At 48.2% G+C, this 22,056-nt stretch overlaps 1 protein-coding gene across 2 annotated transcripts in view; it reads left to right on the top strand.

Annotated features, from left to right (window-relative positions):
• The window catches only part of LOC137780855 (intermembrane lipid transfer protein VPS13B-like), a 297,025-nt gene that overhangs the window by 23,057 nt on the left and 251,912 nt on the right, over window positions 1-22,056 (top strand). For both annotated transcript variants that reach the window (XM_068569155.1, XM_068569156.1), the window contains exons 4-10: window positions 1,175-1,292; window positions 9,100-9,267; window positions 10,456-10,637; window positions 11,819-11,993; window positions 16,481-16,752; window positions 19,641-19,736; window positions 21,843-21,965. In XM_068569155.1, coding sequence (XP_068425256.1) covers window positions 1,175-1,292; window positions 9,100-9,267; window positions 10,456-10,637; window positions 11,819-11,993; window positions 16,481-16,752; window positions 19,641-19,736; window positions 21,843-21,965 — 1,134 coding nt within the window. The remainder of the gene's footprint in view (window positions 1-1,174; window positions 1,293-9,099; window positions 9,268-10,455; window positions 10,638-11,818; window positions 11,994-16,480; window positions 16,753-19,640; window positions 19,737-21,842; window positions 21,966-22,056) is intronic.

Here is a 22,056-nt window from a genome sequence, read left to right as displayed (position 1 = left end):
CATTTGTCGTCTTAATGCGAAAACAGATTTATTGTGGGATAATGAGCTGATTCAAAAGCCGTGAACATGCGAGTTCCTCCGAGAACTTGGAAACAAGACAGCGAGCCGCGGCTAAAACTTGGAAACCCCGAGAGCGAGACCCTCTGGAGAAGGTGACAATCTGCTAGTAGAACTTTTACAAGTCCTCAAAGTCCCTCTCTTTATTGGTCATGGAGCTTCTCCAGGGGTTGTTACTCGGTGACATCAGACGCCAGAGCCCTGTTTTTCTGCTTTAGGAGCGTGATTAAACGTATTGCTATATAAATATTTATATTTTGTGGATTTGCCCCTGCAGTAATCTAGTGCAAGTCCTTAGCTGTCAGTCCTCGTGTCCCTATTGTTGTAATTGCCCCTCATGTCTTCCTCTCAGGGTCTGGAGCGCTCTACAAGCTGAACCAATAAATAACCTCCTCATCCCCAAATCTTGGCTGATTTTGTTTATCTCCAGGCTCATCTCGGGGATGTCCATGTCTTCACACACACACACACACACACACACACACACAGATCTCGTACTTGCATTCCTGGGCTTAACAGGCCGCTGGTCGGTGAGTGCAGATGACATGTGCTGTTGTGGAGGAGGGACCTTCACCCTCATCCAGAGACCAGAGTTTATTTGTAGAGCCCGCGGTGATGGTTGTTAAATGTGGACGGGAGGAAGGCTGCAGCCGTGGTGTGTAATCACTGATCTCTCCTCTGCACTCCCACAGCCGCGCACATGAACAGTTTGCACAGCAATAACTGGATTACCCTCATGAACAAGATAAAAAGCAGCAGAGAGATAAGACTGGTTGCATTGTTCCCCATAACTAGAGTTTACATAACTTTTGTCTGGTAATCTTGCTCATGTGTGGAGGGAGGAGATGGAAGGACCATGAAAACCATGGAAACATCAACACAAAACATTTTCTTTCCCTCATTTGTTTGATCATAAAAACCTCTGGTGCACATGTAGAGCATGGACAGTAGACGGAGCTCCACGCTGACTGATTCTGTGCAACCAGATTGACACACACGCGGTAACATGGAGAGCGCTGTGACATAGTATTAATCAAAGCCCCGAAAGTCAAATGAAGTATGAGGTTAATGTGGTTCCATCCCGACCTGTGCTCACGGCGTTCTTGTGCGTCCTCAGGACGACCACGAGAGCGGCTCCAGCTCCACCAGTCGCAGCGCGTCAGACGGCTCCAAGGCCGCGGCCAAGCCCCGCCGCCTCCAGCAGGCGGCCCCGAGCGACCCGGACCTGCCCCCAGGTGAGTGACGGCCCGAGGGCCAGTGAGGCGGCCCCGCCTCCCCGCTGGGAGGACGACCACCAGGCAGGCGGGGCCTCTGTGGGGGAGGGCGGGGCCTCTGTGGGGGAGGGCGGGGCCTCTGTGGGGGAGGGCGGGGCCACAGAGGGAGGGCTGAGAAAGCATTTTTTTTTTCTTCCTTTTTGGCCTCTATGGATGCTAAAGAGACCAAACACTGAATAAAACCCACGTGCTTGTTGGAGTCCAATGCTTGCAGAGGTCTGCTTCAGACTCTAATATAGTTATTGCCTCTTCACAAGGTCAGAAATATCATTTTTGGGCCAGTGTAACCAGTGTGACTCAGCCAGAGGGAGCAGGGTCTGTGTGTCTGTGATGGATCACTGTGATGGATCACTGCGATGGCTCTTATCAACAAGGCCACTTGACCACAGGCCTCCTTCAGGGCCACGGACTCCTCACTTCACCACTTTACTGCAGCTCACAAGCAGCCTGGTTTAACTGTGGATGACTGAAATATACTCATGACCTTTGCAAAAGCGTTTGAGGAAGAAAGATGTCGTCATGTTAAAAACTTTTTATTTACAACAGCCTCAATAATCGCGTACAATACAACCAAGGAAAGGTTTGGTGAAGGTGAGAATGAAGATGGCAGAGGGGAGAATACGATGTGCAGAAAAGATACAGCTTTAATGGAGGGAAAAACAAATGAAGAAAGAATAAAAAGGAGCGAGATGCGGCTGTCAGAGCCCCAGTGTGCATGAATGTATGAACCTACACTCCTGGCTGGTTGTATCTGGGGAGGATCCATTTCCAGGCCTGATGTTATGAGATAATATCTCTCCCCAGCTGTTAAAGCAGGGTGCCTCACACACCAGCAGCTCCCTTTGGGCCTGCCTCCAACAGATCCCCCAAGGTGTGTGTGTGTGTGTGTGTTTTAGTGTATCTGTGTTAAATTACGCGCACACCCCGCACTGCTCCAGCAGTGGACCTTGTTTCAACCCATTACAGGCTGTAGAGACAACTCTGAGGTCAAAGGTCGCAGCACCTCAATAACAGCGAGGAAGCAGATGAACGGCGTAATCCAGCCGTCCTAATTAAAAAGGTGGAGGTTAAAAGGTAAATGGGGTAAAACTAACCTGCTATGACTCAGACGGAGGATGTTTTCCTAAGAACGAGATACAAAACAAACCTGTCATGAGTCTTTAATGCAGTTAAAGGATGTTTTTATGACAGTGTGGACACAGCGGGCACACGGGCCGTTTGCAGCCATTGATTCATGAGATCAGCACTTCTCTAGCTTCTTTCAGTGATCAGTGATGTTTTAAAGTGCAAAGCCAAAGAGTATGTAACACATAGTGCTTTGCCATCAGTGTCTCATTTAATATACAATATGTAAAGTTCAGTTTATGAACGTGCACTTATATTTTTATTGATCATTTATTAAATAACTATTTAATGGATGTTAATTTGAGAAGTATTTTAAAAAAATCTCTCATGCCCTACTGGTCTACTGAGGACCTTATTGTTCTCAGTGTGTGTCTCTGTAGCCTCATGTGTGTCTCTGTAGCCTCATGTGTGTCTCTGTAGCCTCACTGTGTGTCTTTGTAGCCTCATGTGTGTCTCTGTAGCCTCATGTGTGTCTCTGTAGCCTCATGTGTGTCTCTGTAGCCTCATGTGTGTCTCTGTAGCCTCATGTGTGTCTCTGTAGCCTCATGTGTGTCTCTGTAGCCTCATGTGTGTCTCTGTAGCCTCATGTGTGTCTCTGTAGCCTCACTGTGTGTCTCTGTAGCCTCATGTGTGTCTTTGTAGCCTCATGTGTGTCTCTGTAGCCTCATGTGTGTCTCTGTAGCCTCATGTGTGTCTCTGTTCCTCGTGTGTGTCTCTGTAGCCTCATGTGTGTCTCTGTAGCCTCATGTGTGTCTCTGTAGCCTCATGTGTGTCTCTGTAGCCTCATGTGTGTCTCTGTAGCCTTATGTGTGTCTCTGTAGCCTCATGTGTGTCTTTGTAGCCTGATATGTGTCTCTGTAGCCTCATGTGTGTCTCTGTAGCCTCATGTGTGTCTCTGTAGCCTCATGTGTGTCTCTGTAGCCTCATGTGTGTCTCTGTAGCCTCACTGTGTGTCTCTGTACCCTCATGTGTGTCTCTGTAGCCTCATGTGTGTCTTTGTAGCCTCATGTGTGTCTTTGTAGCCTCATGTGTGTCTTTGTAGCCTCATGTGTGTCTCTGTAGCCTCATGTGTGTCTCTGTAGCCTCATGTGTGTCTCTGTAGCCTCATGTGTGTCTCTGTAGCCTCATGTGTGTCTCTGTAGCCTCATGTGTGTCTTTGTAGCCTCATATGTGTCTCTGTAGCCTCATGTGTGTCTCTGTAGCCTCATGTGTGTCTTTGTAGCCTCATATGTGTCTCTGTAGCCTCATGTGTGTCTCTGTAGCCTCATGTGTGTCTCTTTAGCCTCATGGACTCTCCTCTTTGCTTGTAATGCAATTATTCCTATTATAATATAAATATTGTATAATAAATAAGACAATACGAAAATATTATTGGAAAATCCTTTTTTTGTGTTTATGTGCAGCGTTGTGCTGTGTATGATATTGTAGTTGCTTTACTTTTTAATGTAGTCCTACTGTAGACAAAGTTTGCAATGTGCATGTATTAGTCATACTTTGGATTGAACTGCTATGAGCAAATGAATCAATAAATCAATATTGGAGTAGGATTGGAGGCAAAAACAGGTGATTATCACATCTGTGTTGGTCTCTTCAGGGCATGATGGACACCAGCAGGTGTGCAGAGGGCTTCACCGCGTGTAGAGGTGTGAGGAAGACCTTTGTGAGACCGTCTCAGACATCGGACCGGCTCGCGTCCTCGTCAGCGTCCGTGACGACAAACCCTCGCCGTTGTGTGTCTGCTCCCCTCCTCTTCAAAACAACCCAAACAAAACACGGCCGACACTAAAAAGCAGCCACCAGCAATTATCCAGTCATTTGGCCCTAAGCTCTCACATGCTGGATGAATTTATCCTCCCTGTTCTCCCTGTGGTGGAAAATAGTGATGTTAATTCATATGCCATGGGATTGGTAGCCACACAAAGACCAAAGACCAAGTGCTTCCACCTTGGGCCGTTCTGTGAGTGATTATGTTTACTGCTGCTTGTGGGGGACCAGCGGCCACTGTTTGTGAGAACCGCTCCGTTCAGGGGATCCTGCTGCCTATTCACACTGCTGGAAATGTGTTTCTGCTTTAGGAGTTCAAAGAGATTTAAATGGCAGGTCTCTCTTTGAGTCCGGGTTCAGCCCGCTACCTGTGAGCGTGGTGGATCAAAGTTCTGCTCCAGGTTTCAGAGCTGGACTCTCCTGAAGGGCCACGTGCATTAGGACACCGAGCATGACGGGTTTCTGCAGTCTGACACTTTCTCTGGGGGAATTCTTCTTGTCACATTTCATCACTTATTTGGGATATTTGATTGGAATGGGACACTGTGCATCTGTAAGCATGCGTAATGCGTAAACACACTACAGCTATCCACCAAGTTTTTACTCAACCTTTCCATCGGGAGGACAAGAAGCATTTGGGGACCAGCTCGTCTGTTGATTTAATACATGGAGCTTGGTCTTAAAATATGGAGTCCAAATGTCAGTCCTAACCAGGGACTCTGTGGACGTGGACGTAGTAGTTCTGACCTCCCAATTATTTTGTGGATCGATGTTATGAAGCTTCGAGTTCTGCGTTTTGCCCGTCCCCATCTTGGATCACGACCGTCGCCATCTTAAGTTTTAGCAGCCAGTGAACGGAAATTACCATATTTGGACGTGAAACTAGAGATTGAGACCATAAACTTATGTTTACTGTGTGAGTAGTCGTTTTCTCATAGACTTCTATACAACCAGAGGAGTCGCCCCCTGGTGGTCAGGAGAGAGAATGCAGCTTTAACACATGAAGGATAGACTTCTATACAACCAGAGGAGTCGCCCCCTGGTGGTCAGGAGAGAGAATGCAGCTTCAACACATGAAGCATAGACTTCTATACAACCAGAGGAGTCGCCCCCTGGTGGTCAGGAGAGAGAATGCAGCTTCAACACATGAAGCATAGACTTCTATACAACCACAGGAGTCGCCCCCTGGTGGTCAGGAGAGAGAATGCAGCTTTAACACATGAAACATAGACTTCTATACAACCAGAGGAGTCGCCCCCTGGTGGTCAGGAGAGAGAATGCAGTTCAGTGCACGTTGGCATCGGCTTTGCTCACTGGAACCGGTGGTGTCTGGCTGGTCATAAGGATTCTTATTTTGTTGAATAATGCTCAGACCAAATTCAGATTTAAAGAACAACTGCTGTGTGTCTGTGTTGAAGCACAAAATGCACATTGTTACATGAATACATTGTTACATGAATACATTGTTACATGAATACATTGTTACATGGATACATTGTTACATTGTTACATGAATACATTGTTACATGGATACATTGTTACATGGTTACATTGTTACATGAATACATTGTTACATGAATACATTGTTACATGAATACATTGTTACATGGATACATTGTTACATGGATACATTGTTACATGGATACATTGTTACATTGTTACATGAATACATTGTTACATGAATACATTGTTACATTGTTACATTGTTACATGAATACATTGTTACATGGATACATTGTTACATGGATACATTGTTACATTGTTACATGAATACATTGTTACATGAATACATTGTTACATTGTTACATTGTTACATGAATACATTGTTACATGAATACATTGTTACATGGTCACATTGTTACATGAATACATTGTTACATGGTCACATTGTTACATAGTTACATTGTTACATGGATACATTGTTACATGGTCACATTGTTACATGAATACATTGTTACATGGTCACATTGTTACATAGTTACATGGTTACATGAATACATTGTTACATGGTCACATTGTTACATAGTTACATGGTTACATGAATACATTGTTACATGAATACATTGTTACATTGTTACATTGTTACATGAATACATTGTTACATGAATACATTGTTACATGGTCACATTGTTACATGAATACATTGTTACATGGTCACATTGTTACATAGTTACATGGTTACATGAATACATTGTTACATTGTTACATGGTCACATTGTTACATTGTTACATTGTTACATGGATACATTCAGTGTCATCCATTCCAATGTTTGCTACTTTTTTAATGCCGTTTTTAGGGTCATATCCATATGGACTGTTGTTGTGAGAGTGTATTTAGATTTACTGTGTTTCTGTTGCTCCCTTTGTGTCCAAGAATTGTGCATGCGTGCACGGTTGTGTTGTGTAACTATGCGTGTGATTGGAGGAGATTGAGATTTGCATGGGCTGAAATGCAAACACACTCCCGAGAGAAATCCATGGTCCAGTGCTGCTGCTGTCCTGGTACCGGGGCCTTTGCTCGAAATAAATCAATACAGCAGCTGTTCTGGTATTACTGGGAAATGCTACTTATGGATAGGGAATATCTCATACTGGTAAAGGCTGGAGCTTTCTGCTGCTCTGGAGACCTGCTGTACCATGCATGACTGGCTTCTGTGAATCTACAGTGTTACTATAAGAGGCCTTGGAGCTAATCGAATGGCTAGCATGAGCAAGCGGTGGCAGTAGCCTTGTAATAACATAGGCCTGCTGTGTTTCCAGGGGCCAGAATGTTTCTTGCCTTGGTGGCAAGTCATCCTTGTACCACCATGTTTAGGCTCCTGGCATTTTGTATTTTATAGATTAAAGATACAAATAGTTTGAAAGTATACTCAACACATTAAGTGCTACGCACCACAGTAGCTGCACGAGTTACCTTGGCTAAATTGCGGTACTAATTACACTCCAGGGAAACCCAGCAGGACCAGCTCATAGTACAGTTATTGTCTGATGGACTTGTCAATCTTCCTCTCCACGGCTAATAACTGGACTGGCTGATCGCTGCTAATACTTTCCATACACAGGAAAAATGGTGAGCATGGACAGTATAGTGTTTCTTTCCTGTATTGCACAGAAGAGAGTACTTTGCCTGTTCTGAGATCACATAAAGGAGCTGGTTTTTCCAGTCATTTTATGGTTGAACAGTTTTAAGTGGGCTCTTTCCCTGTGGGCCGCGGCGCAGGTGCTGGCTGTGTCAATTGTTTACAGAAGTTCAGAGCGGCCGATGGCTCGCAGAGAGACGGATCGGGGGCCCCGGACTCCAGTGCGAGGCAAGAGGAGGTACAGCAAGTGTAAGAGACACTCTGACACGGGTAAATTAGATCCAGAGAGGGAATAGCAGGAGGTAAAGTGCCGGTTTTTACTGCCCGGGCTGCAGGTGCGACGGCAGCGTTCCGACTGACCCCAGAACTGCGAGGCAGCACACAGACGCACACACGGCCACATTCATGCACGCAGGGAAAGCAGCCAGACAGCACACCCGGACTCCAGCAAGCACATGCATGCATGCAGGGCCACGCACAAGTGTCACGAACACACATCGCGTTTATGGGTGCAGTTTGGATTATGTCATGCTCTCTTCCTGCCACTCTGTTTGGTCAGGCAGCAAAATCATGAGAATTTTTGTCAATTGGATTATGCTAATGCTGGACGGGCCTGTGTACAAGTGGCAGAACAGTTCACCAATTCATATAAATATTTTTCATCAACAGCGCCATTTAGTTCGGCCCAATTATCGGTTCTGTTTTTCCCCGGGCCAGGCGCGTAGATACAGGAAGACAAACATTTGGTTTGGAAAATAAGGGGAAAGCATTAAAGGTTTATATGTTTTAACTTGTAGCGACTGTGTTTAACAGTACATGAGAGGAATGAATAATGCCATCGGTCCTGTGGTTAGGAGGATTTATTGCTGTATATTTTCATATTTTATGGTCGAAACTCCCCCGTCTGTAATATTTTCGGTTCTTTCTTGCTTGGTTGAGTAATGACCTGAGCATGTATGTTTTTCCTGCGAAGCTTCTGTTTCTGGGCGTCAGTGTGGCCATTAGGAGGCAGGACGGCTCGCCCAGCCCGCTGAAACACAAGCTGTCGGCTGCTCTTTCTCTCATTCTCTCCCGCGACGCATCCCTCCGTCCACATTTCACCCACACCGAAATACACATATTCCCTTTTCAAAATGTATTCCTCAAGCCCTCGCTCTCCATCACCACGGACTTTCAAAGTGCCGGTCTCTGTCAGTTCATATCCTGTAATGCGTTCAAAGTTTGAAACTAAGTGATGACGTGAACTGCGGCCATCACACTACAGAGTGTGTTTTCACACACTTCCTTCTGGTGGAGACCCTCGGCCGTGGTTCCACGGTGCCCTCAATAACTCGTCTTGTATAAATGTGTATAAAGTTCTGTATGTCATGCGTGTGAAGTGTATCCTCATCCAATGAATGCTGCGTTGAGGTGAACGGGCTGGGGAGGAACACATACATTCATCTGAGTGGAGAGCTCTTCAGAGATTCATAAATCCACTCAGGGTTTGTAGCTGCTCAGGCGGGGCGAGGACTACCGATGTTTTCTTTTGGATATTTAGCTTATTTTCACTTTACATGTCCGAGGAATAGACCCGGGCCAAAAAATAACATGCCAGGCCCTCGTCTTATTTACGAGCCGATGAGGACGCAGGGGTCAGTCGTATGGAGCCCAGACTTTCAGGGAATGTGGGTCTGGATTTAACTTTTTACGCTGTCTCAGTGGAATAGTAGACGTATGCTAATGTAGCTACTATGTGTTTGGTATGCTTTTTCGAGCATCTTATTACACACTTTGAAGTGTTCCTCGTGTGTTTGCAGGTTACGTGCAGAGTCTGATCCGGCGCGTGGTGAACAACGTGAACATCGTGGTGAACAACCTGATCCTCAAGTACGTGGAGGACGACATCGTGCTGTCGGTCAACATCACCTCGGCGGAGTGCTACACCGTGGACGACATGTGGGAGAGGGCCTTCATGGACATCGCCGGTAAGCAACAGCTGCTTACATTCCCCCGATAGCGGGATTAACCAGTAAATCCACAGAGACAGGAACCTATATACTACAGTAAGTGTTTAAGTTTGTTAGTTCAGACTCAGGTCAAACTGACGTTTCAGACAAGTTTAAACATTCGTGGCTTTGTGCGTAAATGCCCAGTCTGAGTGGAGCATGTGCAGGGCCAACCGCTCCCAGTTAAAACCACAGAGGATGAGCGAGGTTTAAACCTCATGTCACATGTAAATAAAACACGAAGAAGTACGATCCTTGCAGCGGATTACTTTTAATGGTTAAAGTGTTTTTAATGTTTAGAGGGAGAGACACTCATTGCTACTTCTCCCCATGCCAATAACTATCCATACGAGTTGCAGATTATTTCTCAGAACTGCACATTGACTTGTGGAGGCTGCTGTCCATCAGACGGTCTCCAGTGGTGCAGCGGTGGCTGCAGACATTCAACACAGAGAGCCTCAGACTGAACCTCAGACAGCGCCTGAGCCTTCCTATGAAATCCAGTTGTCCTTTAGCAAAGCAGCCTGGCAGCGTCGGCCTCCCCTGTCACTTGATGGCGTTCCACAGCAACTTCAAATCCTCCAAGTCGGTGTTTATTCACTGTCGGCCTACTTTCCCTCTCTGGAAAGCTGTCCATCCGTTGGGTTCAGAAGCTCGTACTCCGAGGTTCCTCTGGTTACTGCCAAATAATTTCCATTATTCTAAACCTGAACCATCATAACGTTGAAGGGCTTCCATGTCAGCGGAGACATCACAGAGTGGTCATTTTCAGTCCATGTGGAGTTTCTTGTGAAGGTGTAGGGGGATATTACAACAGTAGTTACTGGCACTGTGCAGAGGATTACATATTTCTGGTCATGATGAGCCCTGTTATCAGGCTGTCGGGGGTGAGGGAGTGAGTGGAAATTGATAATCTGATGACACACACACACACACACACACACACACACGCATACAAAAGCACAAACCACTTGTGTTGTACAAACGTTATGTAACACAACTGAGAGGGTGTCATCTCCCCTGATTCTTCTGATTTAGTGTGTCTGTGCTGGTTTTAGACACATGCATGTCTCTAGCATGTGAGTGCTGACATGTGTGTGTGTTGTGGACCTGTGATGTGCGTCATGCAGAGGTACACACACTCATATTCTGTTCTTTTGTCTCCAGCTCCAGAGCTGGTCCTCAGGAAAGTCATCAACTTTGCGGACTGCACCGTGTGCTTGGACAAGAGGAATGCCAGCGGCAAGATCGAGTTCTACCAGGACCCGCTGCTGTACAAGTGCTCCTTCAGAACGCGGCTGCACTTCACCTACGACAACATCAACTCCAAGATCCCATCCGTCATCAAAGTGAGCAGCCGCGGCCGTCGTTCTCCTGCCTCAGCCCAAAGGACGGGTTTCAACTGGGACCAGCTCCCTCAGTCTTTTTGCTGTCGTCTAAACATGCCCCACAGTCTGATTAGTCATGGCAGCTCACAGTTTTCACAGGGACGTTTGGCCTACTTTCGTCAGGTTAGCGGCGCTCCAGTCAATGGCAGGATAGTGACTAAGTTCACTCATTGTTCTGCAGACGCATGGAAGACAGCTGCTTGTTTTTACAAGATTTTACTTCCTGCACCAGAATGCGAGCTAATGCTACAACTCCTGCTGTGTCACTGGAGTAGCATCAGTGTTAGCTCCGACTGGAGCCACTTTTATCTGCAGCTTTTGGTCTGCTTATCTGAAAATGGCCTTTTGTTTCAGTCCAAGCAGCTCTTGAGAATAAAACGCTCCTCCTCTCTTGGCCAAGTTAATCAATGCTCGAGAACGAGTCAACCGCGTTGATGTAATTGAGAACTCCCAGTCGAGATAGCGATCTCATGAAGCAACAGCTTTTGGGCTAAACCCCTGATAAATCTGTAATTTGCAATGTGAACTATTTCTAATAGGAAAAATATCCTGACTTTTTTCGCTGATGCATTTTAAACCTCTTAATCCGTGGCTTGAAAATAAGCCTGGCATTCAGTGCGGCGGTCTGTTGTTCATGTTTGGTTCATCTTTCCACTGTAATGCGACATCGTGCTCACACTTTTAAGAGCAGATGTGGCTCGTCTCCATCTCCAGAGTCAGCACAGTCACCAGATACGTGGTTCAGTGAGCTTTTCATGGGGACAAATCTATAGTAGTGGTTTCTGTTATGGCGTGTCTTCTGTCATTAACATGTTAAACAAAATGTAGAACACAAACCCGTCTGACTAAATGAACCGTTCTACAGTAAACACATATTCAACGTGTCATGAGGGGACAGTTGTTTGTTTCCATTTGGACCCGACGTCATTGTTCCTTCTAGTTACTCTGTACAGTACTCCTGCTTGCGTTCAGGCCATACTGTGTGGTTGGTAGCTGTCAGTCAGCACTTCATCCTGCACTCCCAGCATGCACCAGTCATCCAGAGGGGATCCGCAGCAGCTCGACCCTGTTGTATTAAACCTTCCTGTTCACATGAAGCACATGTTTATGACCACACTCACATCTCCTCCATGTGTCCTCAGATCCAGACCATGGTGGAGAGCCTGAAGTTGTCCATCACTGATCAGCAGCTGCCCATGTTTATCCGCATTTTGGAGCTGATCATCGCCCTGTACTACGGGGAAATCGGAGGACACAAGGAGGGCGAGGGAGAAGAGGGCAGCGTTCACGTCATGGAGGCCGGAGCCATTTTACCTGGTGAGTTTGTGTTTGTCTTCCATTTATTGTTATCTGGAAAAGGGTGTTTGTTACTTTGATTTCTCTGGAGCCTGGTTTCCCTCAGCAGAATTAGCCACTCAATGACTAACGAATGCTAGAATCTGCATGTAAGCACATTAAGTCAGGTCACTCCGGCTCTCCTCTCTGTGTTTTATTGTTTTTATTCAGCCATGTGGTAGTTTTATGTGTGACACGGCTGTAGCTGTGCACTGATGTACTAAGCAAAGGTCGACATGACATATCTCTAAATGATGAATTGAGCTCTTACGGCGCGTCATTGTACTTCCCGTCGCAGTCATATTTCTCAGACAGACTGTGGTTGAAAGCTGGGAAGTGGTTAATGAGCCACCCGACCGTGCACAGAGCTTTGAGGCTTTCATGTGCACGTGTCCCCGCTCTGTCCAGAGGGATGCAGGTCTGACCAATGCGCTGCTGCTGTTCCTGAACGGGACGGTGAACATCACTCTGACCGTGGCGTTGCGCTCCTCCTGCTCTTTTCCCCCACAAACAAAAGCCGGAGCGTGTAACTCAACACAGACCGGTGTCGCCGGGCCGACTCCCCCCATGTGGAGGCAGGCGAGAGGAGGATGACGGGAAAGACACGAGGACGAATCAAACGCAGGCCCGGCTCTGTCGCTCCGATGGGAAATCAACCCCCCCACGCCCAGGAGCGAAACACACACACACACACACACACACACTATATACTTACCTCACTCCCCAAACGCCCCCCTCGTGTCTCTCCGACTGCTCATCCTCCTCTTGGCCTCACAGACGTGGATCAGGTCCCGCCGGGCTGCAGCACCAGGAGCGAGTTATGGTGCCGAGGGGAAGCGGTGGGCAGAGGGAGGCGGCGGCCCGTTCGCTCACTCCCTCCGACTCCCTGCCTGCTGGCCGGGAACTTTTACTGCGAGTTGGCGCAGCTTCCAGTTCAGTGTCCAATGCCAGATGTAAGAGTCGGTGTCATGCTACTGCTATGCGGAGCCTCTGAGAATGAATTAGTATCCCATCACAAAAATATACAAGAGGGGACCAGCTCTTGGAACCTGAGCGGCCCCAGATCTTGTTATGCTGGAAGTAATCGACAGAGTGAAGAAGCTGAGGGGGGGGGGGCAGTGTGTGTGTGTGTGTGTGTGTGTACTGTACTAAGCTTGGTGTGTGTTTGTTGGGAGGTGTTGGTGCAGGAACATATGGTTTCAGTGTAATTCGTTTCAGATAAAAACTGAATTATTTTAATAAAAAGTCGCAGAATCCCAGCGCAGATGATTTATTATTTGTAATAAAGAAAACACGACGTACCTCTCTTCACCACCGAGGTTCTGAGTCCTACAACATTCATGCATGTTGGCTCGTAGTTACCCACTTGGCTGACATGCATGTGTATTTTTAGTGGGTTGCAGTTTGTAGGATACGATCATTGTCACATGATCGCAGGAACATGACACCGGTATTCTGTTGATTTCCCACAGGCTGTTTGTGGTGATTTAGCTGGATAATCTGGTGTGTGTGTGTGTGTGTGTGTGTGTGTTTCTCTTGTTCTTACTCTTGCTTACTCCTAATATTAATTATTCCCCCATGTGAAGGTGTTTTTTTTTTCTTTTTGCCAATTAAGGAAGTGGAAAAAGCCCGGTGATGTGTTTATGTGCTCATGATTCACCGGGCCGCTGGTTGTTTGTTTGATTCCTTCTCTTTCAGGTAAGAGCCAATGTCTCATTAATGAATGGCCCTAATAGCTGAACGGTGCGGGACGCTCGTGTGTCACTAACCAAAGCAACACTTTTCCCGCCGTCTGAAATTCAATAAAGTCTGTGAAACACTGTAAAAAATGTCAGCGGTTGCAAACGCAGATGACTAACACGCCGGAGCGGACCAGCTGTACAGTTTCAACAAGGATGTGAAGAATTATGAACCGAGGACAGGGGCTGACGTGTGGCAGCGTGTGCGTGTCTCTTTGCGTAGCACACGTGTGCACGAGTGTTTGTGTGTCGGTCCGATGGCGTAAGTCCGTTCAGTCGGGTTTCAGCGTGCGAGAGAGTCCCGAGAGGCCCACGGCATGCAATGGAGCATCACTGAGGTATCAGCCGGAGGCCGCAGGCTATCTGCACGGCATGAACCTCACGCGGCTCCCTTCATGCAGCCAGCGACGGGCCGGGGCCCCTTTTTAATCACCGTCTCACTTTTAATGCCGGTGTGAAGACGCAGAGTGTAGAAGTCAAAGGACACGCGTGGATGGAGCGGCTTTTATGCTCTCCTGCCACCACCGCTTGAGCGCATTTTAAAACATTTTGATGTTAATGTCACACCGGCGGTGTTAAATTGAAACCGCATGCGGCACACATGTTCGATATGTGTGCCGTTCTTTTATATTAAAGTGTGTTTAAAGTGTGCCGGGGCGAGCGGACGGACATATCTGATCCTGCAGCGGCGTAGCCCTGACTCATGGTCAGGTGAGCGTGCACCTCTCCCTCTATAAACATGGAGGGACATCTACTGGCCTGTGCGGGCACTGCCTGCTCCCACCGCTCGCCTCCCACCGGCTCAATGTCACTCAGCTGCTCGCTCACTTACACGCCCACTGCTGCTAGCCGCCGCGCGCTAGCTCAGACGTACACCGCTGCCTGCAGGCCTCGGGCTCATGGAAACCAACCATGACCCTGACACATCCCATTACACAGCGCTGCTGGTGGACACGTCCGCCCCAGAGATTCCAGTCTGGCCGTGATGGCTGTCACGGCCATCCAGTGTGTCACAGGGCAGACGCTGTTTTTGGCCGACCCTCATCGCTCTCTGGGAATTCTTTCACCCCCCCTCCTTCGGATTAATACTTCAAAGTCTCCTTAAGCCCCTCTGTTTTTATCACTTGATTGGTAATTGTGCTTTTATTTTGATTGCCTCGCTATTGGAACGTCGGCCCCGTCGGGCTGGGACGTGAAGCGAAAGAGCTTAACTTGTTGAACTGACACCTCAAAGGCTTCCACGGAGGGAAGGCAGCGAGGGGGGAGAGAGAAACCAGAGATAAAATCCAGCAGGGAGATTTTTTTTTGTGGGGGGGGGATAAAAAGCCATAACATGGGATTTCCAACTGCCAATTCACAAAGTGGAAGATTTAATTAAAATATGTCATAATTTTCACCGCCTTAGCCTCTGGGATTCCTAAGCTGTGACCTCACGGACAATTATTGTTTTCTCACAGAGGACGTGAGGCCGCGAGGAACAAGATTTCACATTCTTGCGTCGTGACATCAGTTTCCTCTCCTCCGACGTGGAACCGGACGCGGTAGCACGAGGGTGGAGGAGGAGGGGGGGGGGGGGGGGGGGGGGACCTGTGATCCTCACAAAAGAGGTCGTCTTCACCCCTTCAGTTATTCCAGTATCCCAGTTTCCAGACTGGTCCCATATTCAGACCGTTGGTTTGTCTCCCACCATGTCCTCCTCCTCCTCTCCCGGTGTGAGGCCGGTGCTTCACAGTAGTCGGCCTGTGCGCTCTCCGTCGAGGTGTCGACACTCGTAGCCGAGCCTTCCTCGCCGTCACCTGCACTCTCCGAGCCCGGACCGCGCCGATGGCCCGGAGCTGCTCGGCCCGGAGCTGCTCGGCCCGGAGCTGCTCGGCCCGGAGCTACTCGGCCCGGAGCTGCTCGGCCCGGAGCTGCTCGGCCCGGAGCTACTCGGCCCGGAGCTGCTCGGCCCGGAGCTGCTCGGCCCGGAGCTACTCGGCCCGGAGCTACTCGGCCCGGAGCTACTCGGCCCGGAGCTGCTCGGCCTCCCTCGTGGCCGCCATTTCAGTCTCTTGGCCGCCAAACAAATATGTAACCTCCCCTTCTCCCCCTTCCCCCTCCCCCTCCGGATGCATTCTTCGTTGATGCGGCCGGTGCTGCTGGGTCCGGCTCAGACAGCCCTGACCAGGCTGATCCAGCGGCCCGGTCAAGGCTGTGCTCTGTCAGGATGCGGCTGACAGACGCTCGCCCTCTGGCCTCCAGTGGAACGAGGCTTCCTCTCTCTGTCAGGCAGCGCACACCTGCATGCTGGAGCGCTGGCAGCACTACTGTGAAACCGCCTTGGTCTCTGCTGTGTGTGTGTGTGTGTGTGTGTGTGTGTGTGTGTGTGTGTGTGTGTGTGTGTGTGCTCGGTTGAGAGCTGAGACATCTTGCTTGCATTAAACCACCCAGAGGGCACAGACAAATTAATTTAGCATGCCGCATCGGGCACAAACACTTCTATTATCAACTGTTTTCTCTGCGTTTGGCAGCTTGTCCTCACGTTCTGCCTCCCTCAATTGACTTATCTGTTGGAGTAATTGGATAATTATGCATTTGTTATGAAGTCTTCTTTGTGTGGACCAGGTTAGAAGGGTCTGAAATCATCTTGGACAGGCTCCATGTAGGAGTAAAGGTAGACCTGCTAACCCTGACTTAAAGTGCAGTAAAATCCTCTGCGTTTGAACTCACGATGCCTTCTGTGCTCCTCAGGGATGGATGTGGACCTGGAGAGCCAGGGGGCCAGCCAGTACTCCAGCCACGACCTCTACATGCAGGCGGGGGGTCCTGAGGAGGGAGACCAGGGCTGGGTGTCGTGGGCTTGGTCCTTCGTCCCGGTCATCGTGGGAGAGGAGGGCGAGGAGGAAGGCCTCTACCAGCAGAGAGAGGCTGGAGGCCTGCCCTCCAACACACAGCCACACACACCCAGAGACCCCATCGTCTCCATCGGCTTCTACTGCACCAAAGCCTCGCTCACCTTCAAGGTAAAGATATGCACCTCATCCACGGCTCCATGAGCAGATCCAGGGGCAATGCAGGCCAGCCTCCATTGGGGGAACTCCAGCTGTAGATTTTTCAATGTGTTAAATGGGATCACGTCATTGAGGACGAGAAAAAACACGATCACCATGAGGTCAAAAAGAAATGAAATGAATACCAGAATATGTGCCATAGTTCTAGAGTTGGTACTCTTCATCACATCGGCAGTACATGCATGTGGTACGAATGTGATTAAGGGTTCAAACAGGCTTTTAAAGTCATTACATGTGTTTTGTAATAACTAACACATTATATACAGTTTCACCAAAAGACATGTTCATGTAAAAAACCAGGAGGATTGATTGTAAAGATAAAAAGTTCTTTACAAACGTAGAACCACTTTGTGCAGCGGGCTTTCATAAGTCAGGACATTCTTCTGCATATAATGATATTTAAATGTTGACGTAGAGTTTCCTGGTTTAAGATATCGTTGTGTTAACAATTATACGTATTGTTTTCTTCCCCGGCCGCCATCATTCACTCTCTCCCCGCGCCGTCACTGCGGCTTATACTTTGTGGTGATTTCCAGTTTGAGTCTCAAAGCAGGGCTTGATCTCCAGGAAGTCCCTCAGTCCTCTTGGTCTCGGTGTGTGGTAAGAGGAGGGCAGTGTAACCACTAACTGACGTCTCAGGTCACGTTAATGTTTTAAACATCATGCGTGCTGCGATGACTGCTCAGAAATGGATCCCGAACTTTAATCCTGCCTGCTCACTCCGAATAGTTTGAATTCATCTGCGTTTCCCCTCAGGTTCAAGCACTTGGGATCGCATTACTGTGTGTGTGTGTGTGTGTGTGTGTGTGTGTGTGTGTGTGTGTGTGTGTGTGTGTGTGTGTGTGATCAGTGAAGGTATGTCTCAGGCCAAACAGACGGCGGTGCTTTTCTAATAACGTTTAAATTGTTCCTGTATTGTTTGAGTTCTTTTAATCAATGACTTGAGTAATTGCAGACAGCTGAAGCGCTCTTGTCTATTTCCTGCAAGGAGGTTTTTAGTTGGAGGTATTGAGAGGAGGTTTTTAGTTGGAGGTATTGAGAGGAGGTTTTTAGTTGGAGGTATTGAGAGGAGGTTTTTAGTTGGAGGTTTTTAGTTGGAGGTATTGAGAGGAGGTTTTTAGTTGGAGGGAACATCTCGTCGTCTCTGAGCGTCCACCGCCTGAACCAGTGTTTGCCGTGGACATGAAACCAGAGAGGTATTTTTAGACTGCCGAGCCGCTGCTCCCCACGATGTGTTTGATCAGAGGCCTCCACACACGATGCATAGTTCAGCGCTGACTATTTGTTCCGCTCGTTCACGTTTTGCACACCTGCCAAACTCTCATCGCGCGCCAGACGCTAGTCACACCATTCGTTTGGTTTGCTATTTTCGTTTAGTTACACAACAGGTCCGCTTCCAACTTTTCTACCGTGCTACATTTCTGAGAAGTTGAAGATGAAGATGAAGCCGCTCCCCTGTTGAAGTCACACCGACCGTCACAACATTACCCAGAGGCCTCAGACAGAATCACTCGGTTTGTGTTGGGCTCTCCGTCGTGAAGGAGAGGCCGCAGGAGCTGTGTGTTGTGTGTTTGTGTTGCTGCTTGTGTGTTGCTTCAGGCCTCGGTGCAGACCCTTGTTCTTACCGCTCAGGGTGTTCGCTGCTCTCTGAGCTCCTCAGTGTCTGCTGCTACGATGCACAAAACAAAATGGAGGAAGGCTTTGAGCGAGACCTCCTCACCGCTGCTCCCAGGGACCTGGTGGGGTGGTGGGGGGAGGCGGACGTGATTAAACCGTCGGAGTCGAACCAGGGGAAGGGAGCGAGGGTGAGAGAGTCTGCTCCATCAGGCGGGATAATAAGGCCCAGCTGCTCCCTGCACTGCACCTGCTTCCTGTGCTAAAAGTTGCACACACACTTTTCTTTTGTAAAACTGACCCTGAAGCATCGCGGCGCTGCAGCCTCTCCCCCCTCGGCCCGTCTCTCTCTGCCTCCACACGTCCGTGCAGAGTGAATCCTCCTCTTTCAATCAGCGAGCATCATCAGCGCAGCGCCGCCCTGAGTGCCTTCGTCATCTTCCCATTGTCATCCCCAATAAAGCCGGAGCGGAGCGACTGTCATGCGGCTTGATGAAGGCCTCGGGCCGGGGGCCAGCCTCGGGGAAAGAAAGCGGTTCGAGCGTCCCGAGGCTGGCATGGAGCCTGTGATCTGAGAGACATGTCATCCGTCCTTGTTTGGATGTTATTGTTTCTGGTTTGAAGCATTAGAGACTCACATCCAGAGACTCACATAGCTTTTGTTTACTTTGCAGATCATGTATCTGTTTCAGCACGGGATTGTGGGTACACACGCAACCACACACACACACACACACACTGAGACATACTGTATGAGTTCCAGTTTCAGTGTGGAGTTTCTCTGAGATCCGTATTATTGCCAAACCGGTACTTATTCTGTCAAACAGAGCTGAGCGCTGCCTCGTCGTCTGCTGATATTTGGAGGTCCTCTCGTTCTGAACCGCCTCCCATTTGAATACTGCAGCTTTAAGACACGTTTAATTGGTTTTGAGTTGTTGAAATTGTTTTTAAAAGTCTAGTTTTTGGATGTGACGAAGCTTTAGAAGTAACACACACGTAAACGTTGGAACGGCTTCACTTTCTTTTGAGTCTGTGATTTTTTGTGACACCTTGTTGAAGCGTTTCACTTCTTTTTTACAGATTAAATCACAACGGGTTATATTTGATGCTTTTTTTGGTTTTACAGTGATTAACTTAAAGGAAAAAATGTCTTGGACTGCTGTATAATGTGTTCATTTCACCTTTACTTCCTCTGACCGTGCATTGGTGTGTGTGTTGTGTCCCAGCTGACGGAGACGCAGGCGGAGAGCAGCTACTACAGCCCTCAGAAGGTGAAGTCCAGGGAGGTGCTGAGCCTGGAGCAGGAGGGCATCACTGTGGAGGTACTGCAGCCGTAGTGGGGACTGTACTGACAGCCTGCACTCAGTCACAGGGCTAGGGTTATATTCATAACCATTCATACATTTGTTGAAGTCCAGTCGAGACCAGAGTGTATTTATTGATATCCAGCTAAATGTGAAAATGTATCCTAATATTAATGTTGTTGTTTTTGTTCATTTCAGGATTAAAAACAATGTTATAAAGGTGGAATACTAGGATTATTATTATTTTCACTTAAATTAATCATTTCAATATATTGACACACACACACACACACACACACACACACAGCTCTGCATTCATTCCTGTGATTTTGTGAACAAATACATCTGAGTAGTTTTATTTTGTTAAAGAAGCGTTACATGTCCTCATGCTTAGTCAGTTTGACTTGTGGTTCTCACCCTTCATCCATTCATCTCTTCATGCTGTCATCCCTTCATGCCTTCATCTCTTCATGCCTTCATCTCTTCATGCCTTCATCCCTTCATGCCTTCATCTCTTCATGCCTTCATCTCTTCATGCCTTCATCCCTTCATGCCTTCATCCCTTCATGCCTTCATCTCTTCATGCCTTCATCTCTTCATGCCTTCATGCCTTCATCCCTTCATGCCTTCATCCTTTCATCCCTTCATGCCGTCATCCCTTCATCCCTTCATGCCTTCATGCCGTCATCCCTTCATGCCTTCATCCCTTCATGCCTTCATCCCTTCATGCCTTCATGCCTTCATGCCTTCATCCCTTCATGCTTTCATCCCTTCATGCCTTCATGCCTTCATCCCTTCATCCCTTCATGCTTTTATCCCTTCATGCCTTCATGCCGTCATCCCTTCATCCCTTCATGCCGTCATCCTTCACCCTTTCATCCCTTCATGCCGTCATCCCTCCATCCCTTCATGCCTTCATCCCTCATCCCTTCATGCCGTCATCCCTCCATCCCTTCACCCTTTCATCCCTCCATCCCTTCATGCCGTCATGCCTTCATCCCTTGATGCCTTTATCCCTTCACCCTTTCATCCCTTCATGCCGTCATCCCTTCATGCCTTCATCCCTTCATGCCTTCATCCCTTCATCTCCAGCGGTTCTTCCTACAGCTTGTCTCTCTACCAGCTGATCCTCTGTCCTTCCCTTTGGCCCTTGTGTTATCACCACTCGTGCCTCCTTGGTTCCCTTGACTCCTTTCCTAAGTAGTTTCATGAAGCCTCTCCAGGTCACTAATCCGTGGCCTGTGGTGAACACGGAGGAATCCGCCTCTGAGTCCAGTCCAACTCTGATCATTTCTGCGTTTCCCCCGAGCGCCTCGAAAATATTTAACAAACCTTTTTCTCTGATTACCTGGTTGGAGCAGGAAAGGAGCTTTTCTGCTGCTGAGCGCTCCACCAGATGTGAGAAATCCTGAAAGATTTCCAATTCCAATCTCTGTAATTTATGCGTTAGCTGGAAGAGAGAGAGGGAGCTGGGAGCAGAAGTGAGGGCGCTGAAAGGCAAAGGGGTGGCTAGTAAAACAGGGAAAACTAGGCCTTGTAATTATTGTGTGGTGAAACGTAAAGTTTTATTGGATTGCGCTCTGTTTAGTTGTCTGCTGGGTGAAGCGGAGGCACGGTGAGGGAGAGAGGAGCAAACCTTTACTGGTTACGGGCTGTGGACCGCTACCACACACTCACACACACACACTCACACACTCACACACACACACACACTCACACACACACTCACGCCCTCCAGGGAGGAGCTGTCTGACCCCTTGCTCTTTTTCTACCATGGTGAAATGAGCCCACACCAGCCTCAACCCGGTCACGCTGCAGAACCCGTTTGTGATGCATTGACAATAAATTAAGCCCCAAACTGTCATTATTTTTAAATGTGACGTTTTACTGCGATGTAAAAGGTTAAATGAATTTCTGTGAATTATCGCACAGTTGTGGTTTAACCGGGCTCCTGTCTCTTTGGAGAGGAAAGGATGCTGGAGCAAGCTGCTGTCCATGTTTCTGCCTGCAGTCGTTGCTTGTTGCTCTGTAGGAGCAGAGCTCCAGAGGCTGTGCAGCTCCCACATTGTTCTCCATGTCCAGGTGCATGAAAGCGGCTTCAAGTTGCTCTGCTTTTCATTCCAGGTGCTGATGATGGGCGAGCCCTTCTTCGATTGTCAGATTGGCTTCGTGGGCTGCCGGGCTCTCTGCCTGAAAGGCATCATGGGAGTACGGGATTTTGAAGAAAACATGAACCGACGTGAAGAGGTAAAGACGGGCCGAGGAACCTCCAGGAGAAAATGAAAGCAAAAAGCGGAAAACATGAGTGAGAGGGATCAAGAAAGCTCATTAAAAACAA

The sequence above is a fragment of the Clinocottus analis genome, unplaced genomic scaffold (assembly GCF_023055335.1).
Source record: "Clinocottus analis isolate CAN_PGR_092001 unplaced genomic scaffold, fCliAna1.0.p SCAF_9, whole genome shotgun sequence".
Lineage (NCBI taxonomy): Eukaryota > Metazoa > Chordata > Actinopteri > Perciformes > Cottidae > Clinocottus > Clinocottus analis.
The sequence above is the reverse complement of the archived record's forward strand: the minus strand, read 5'-3'. Positions and strand labels throughout refer to the sequence as shown.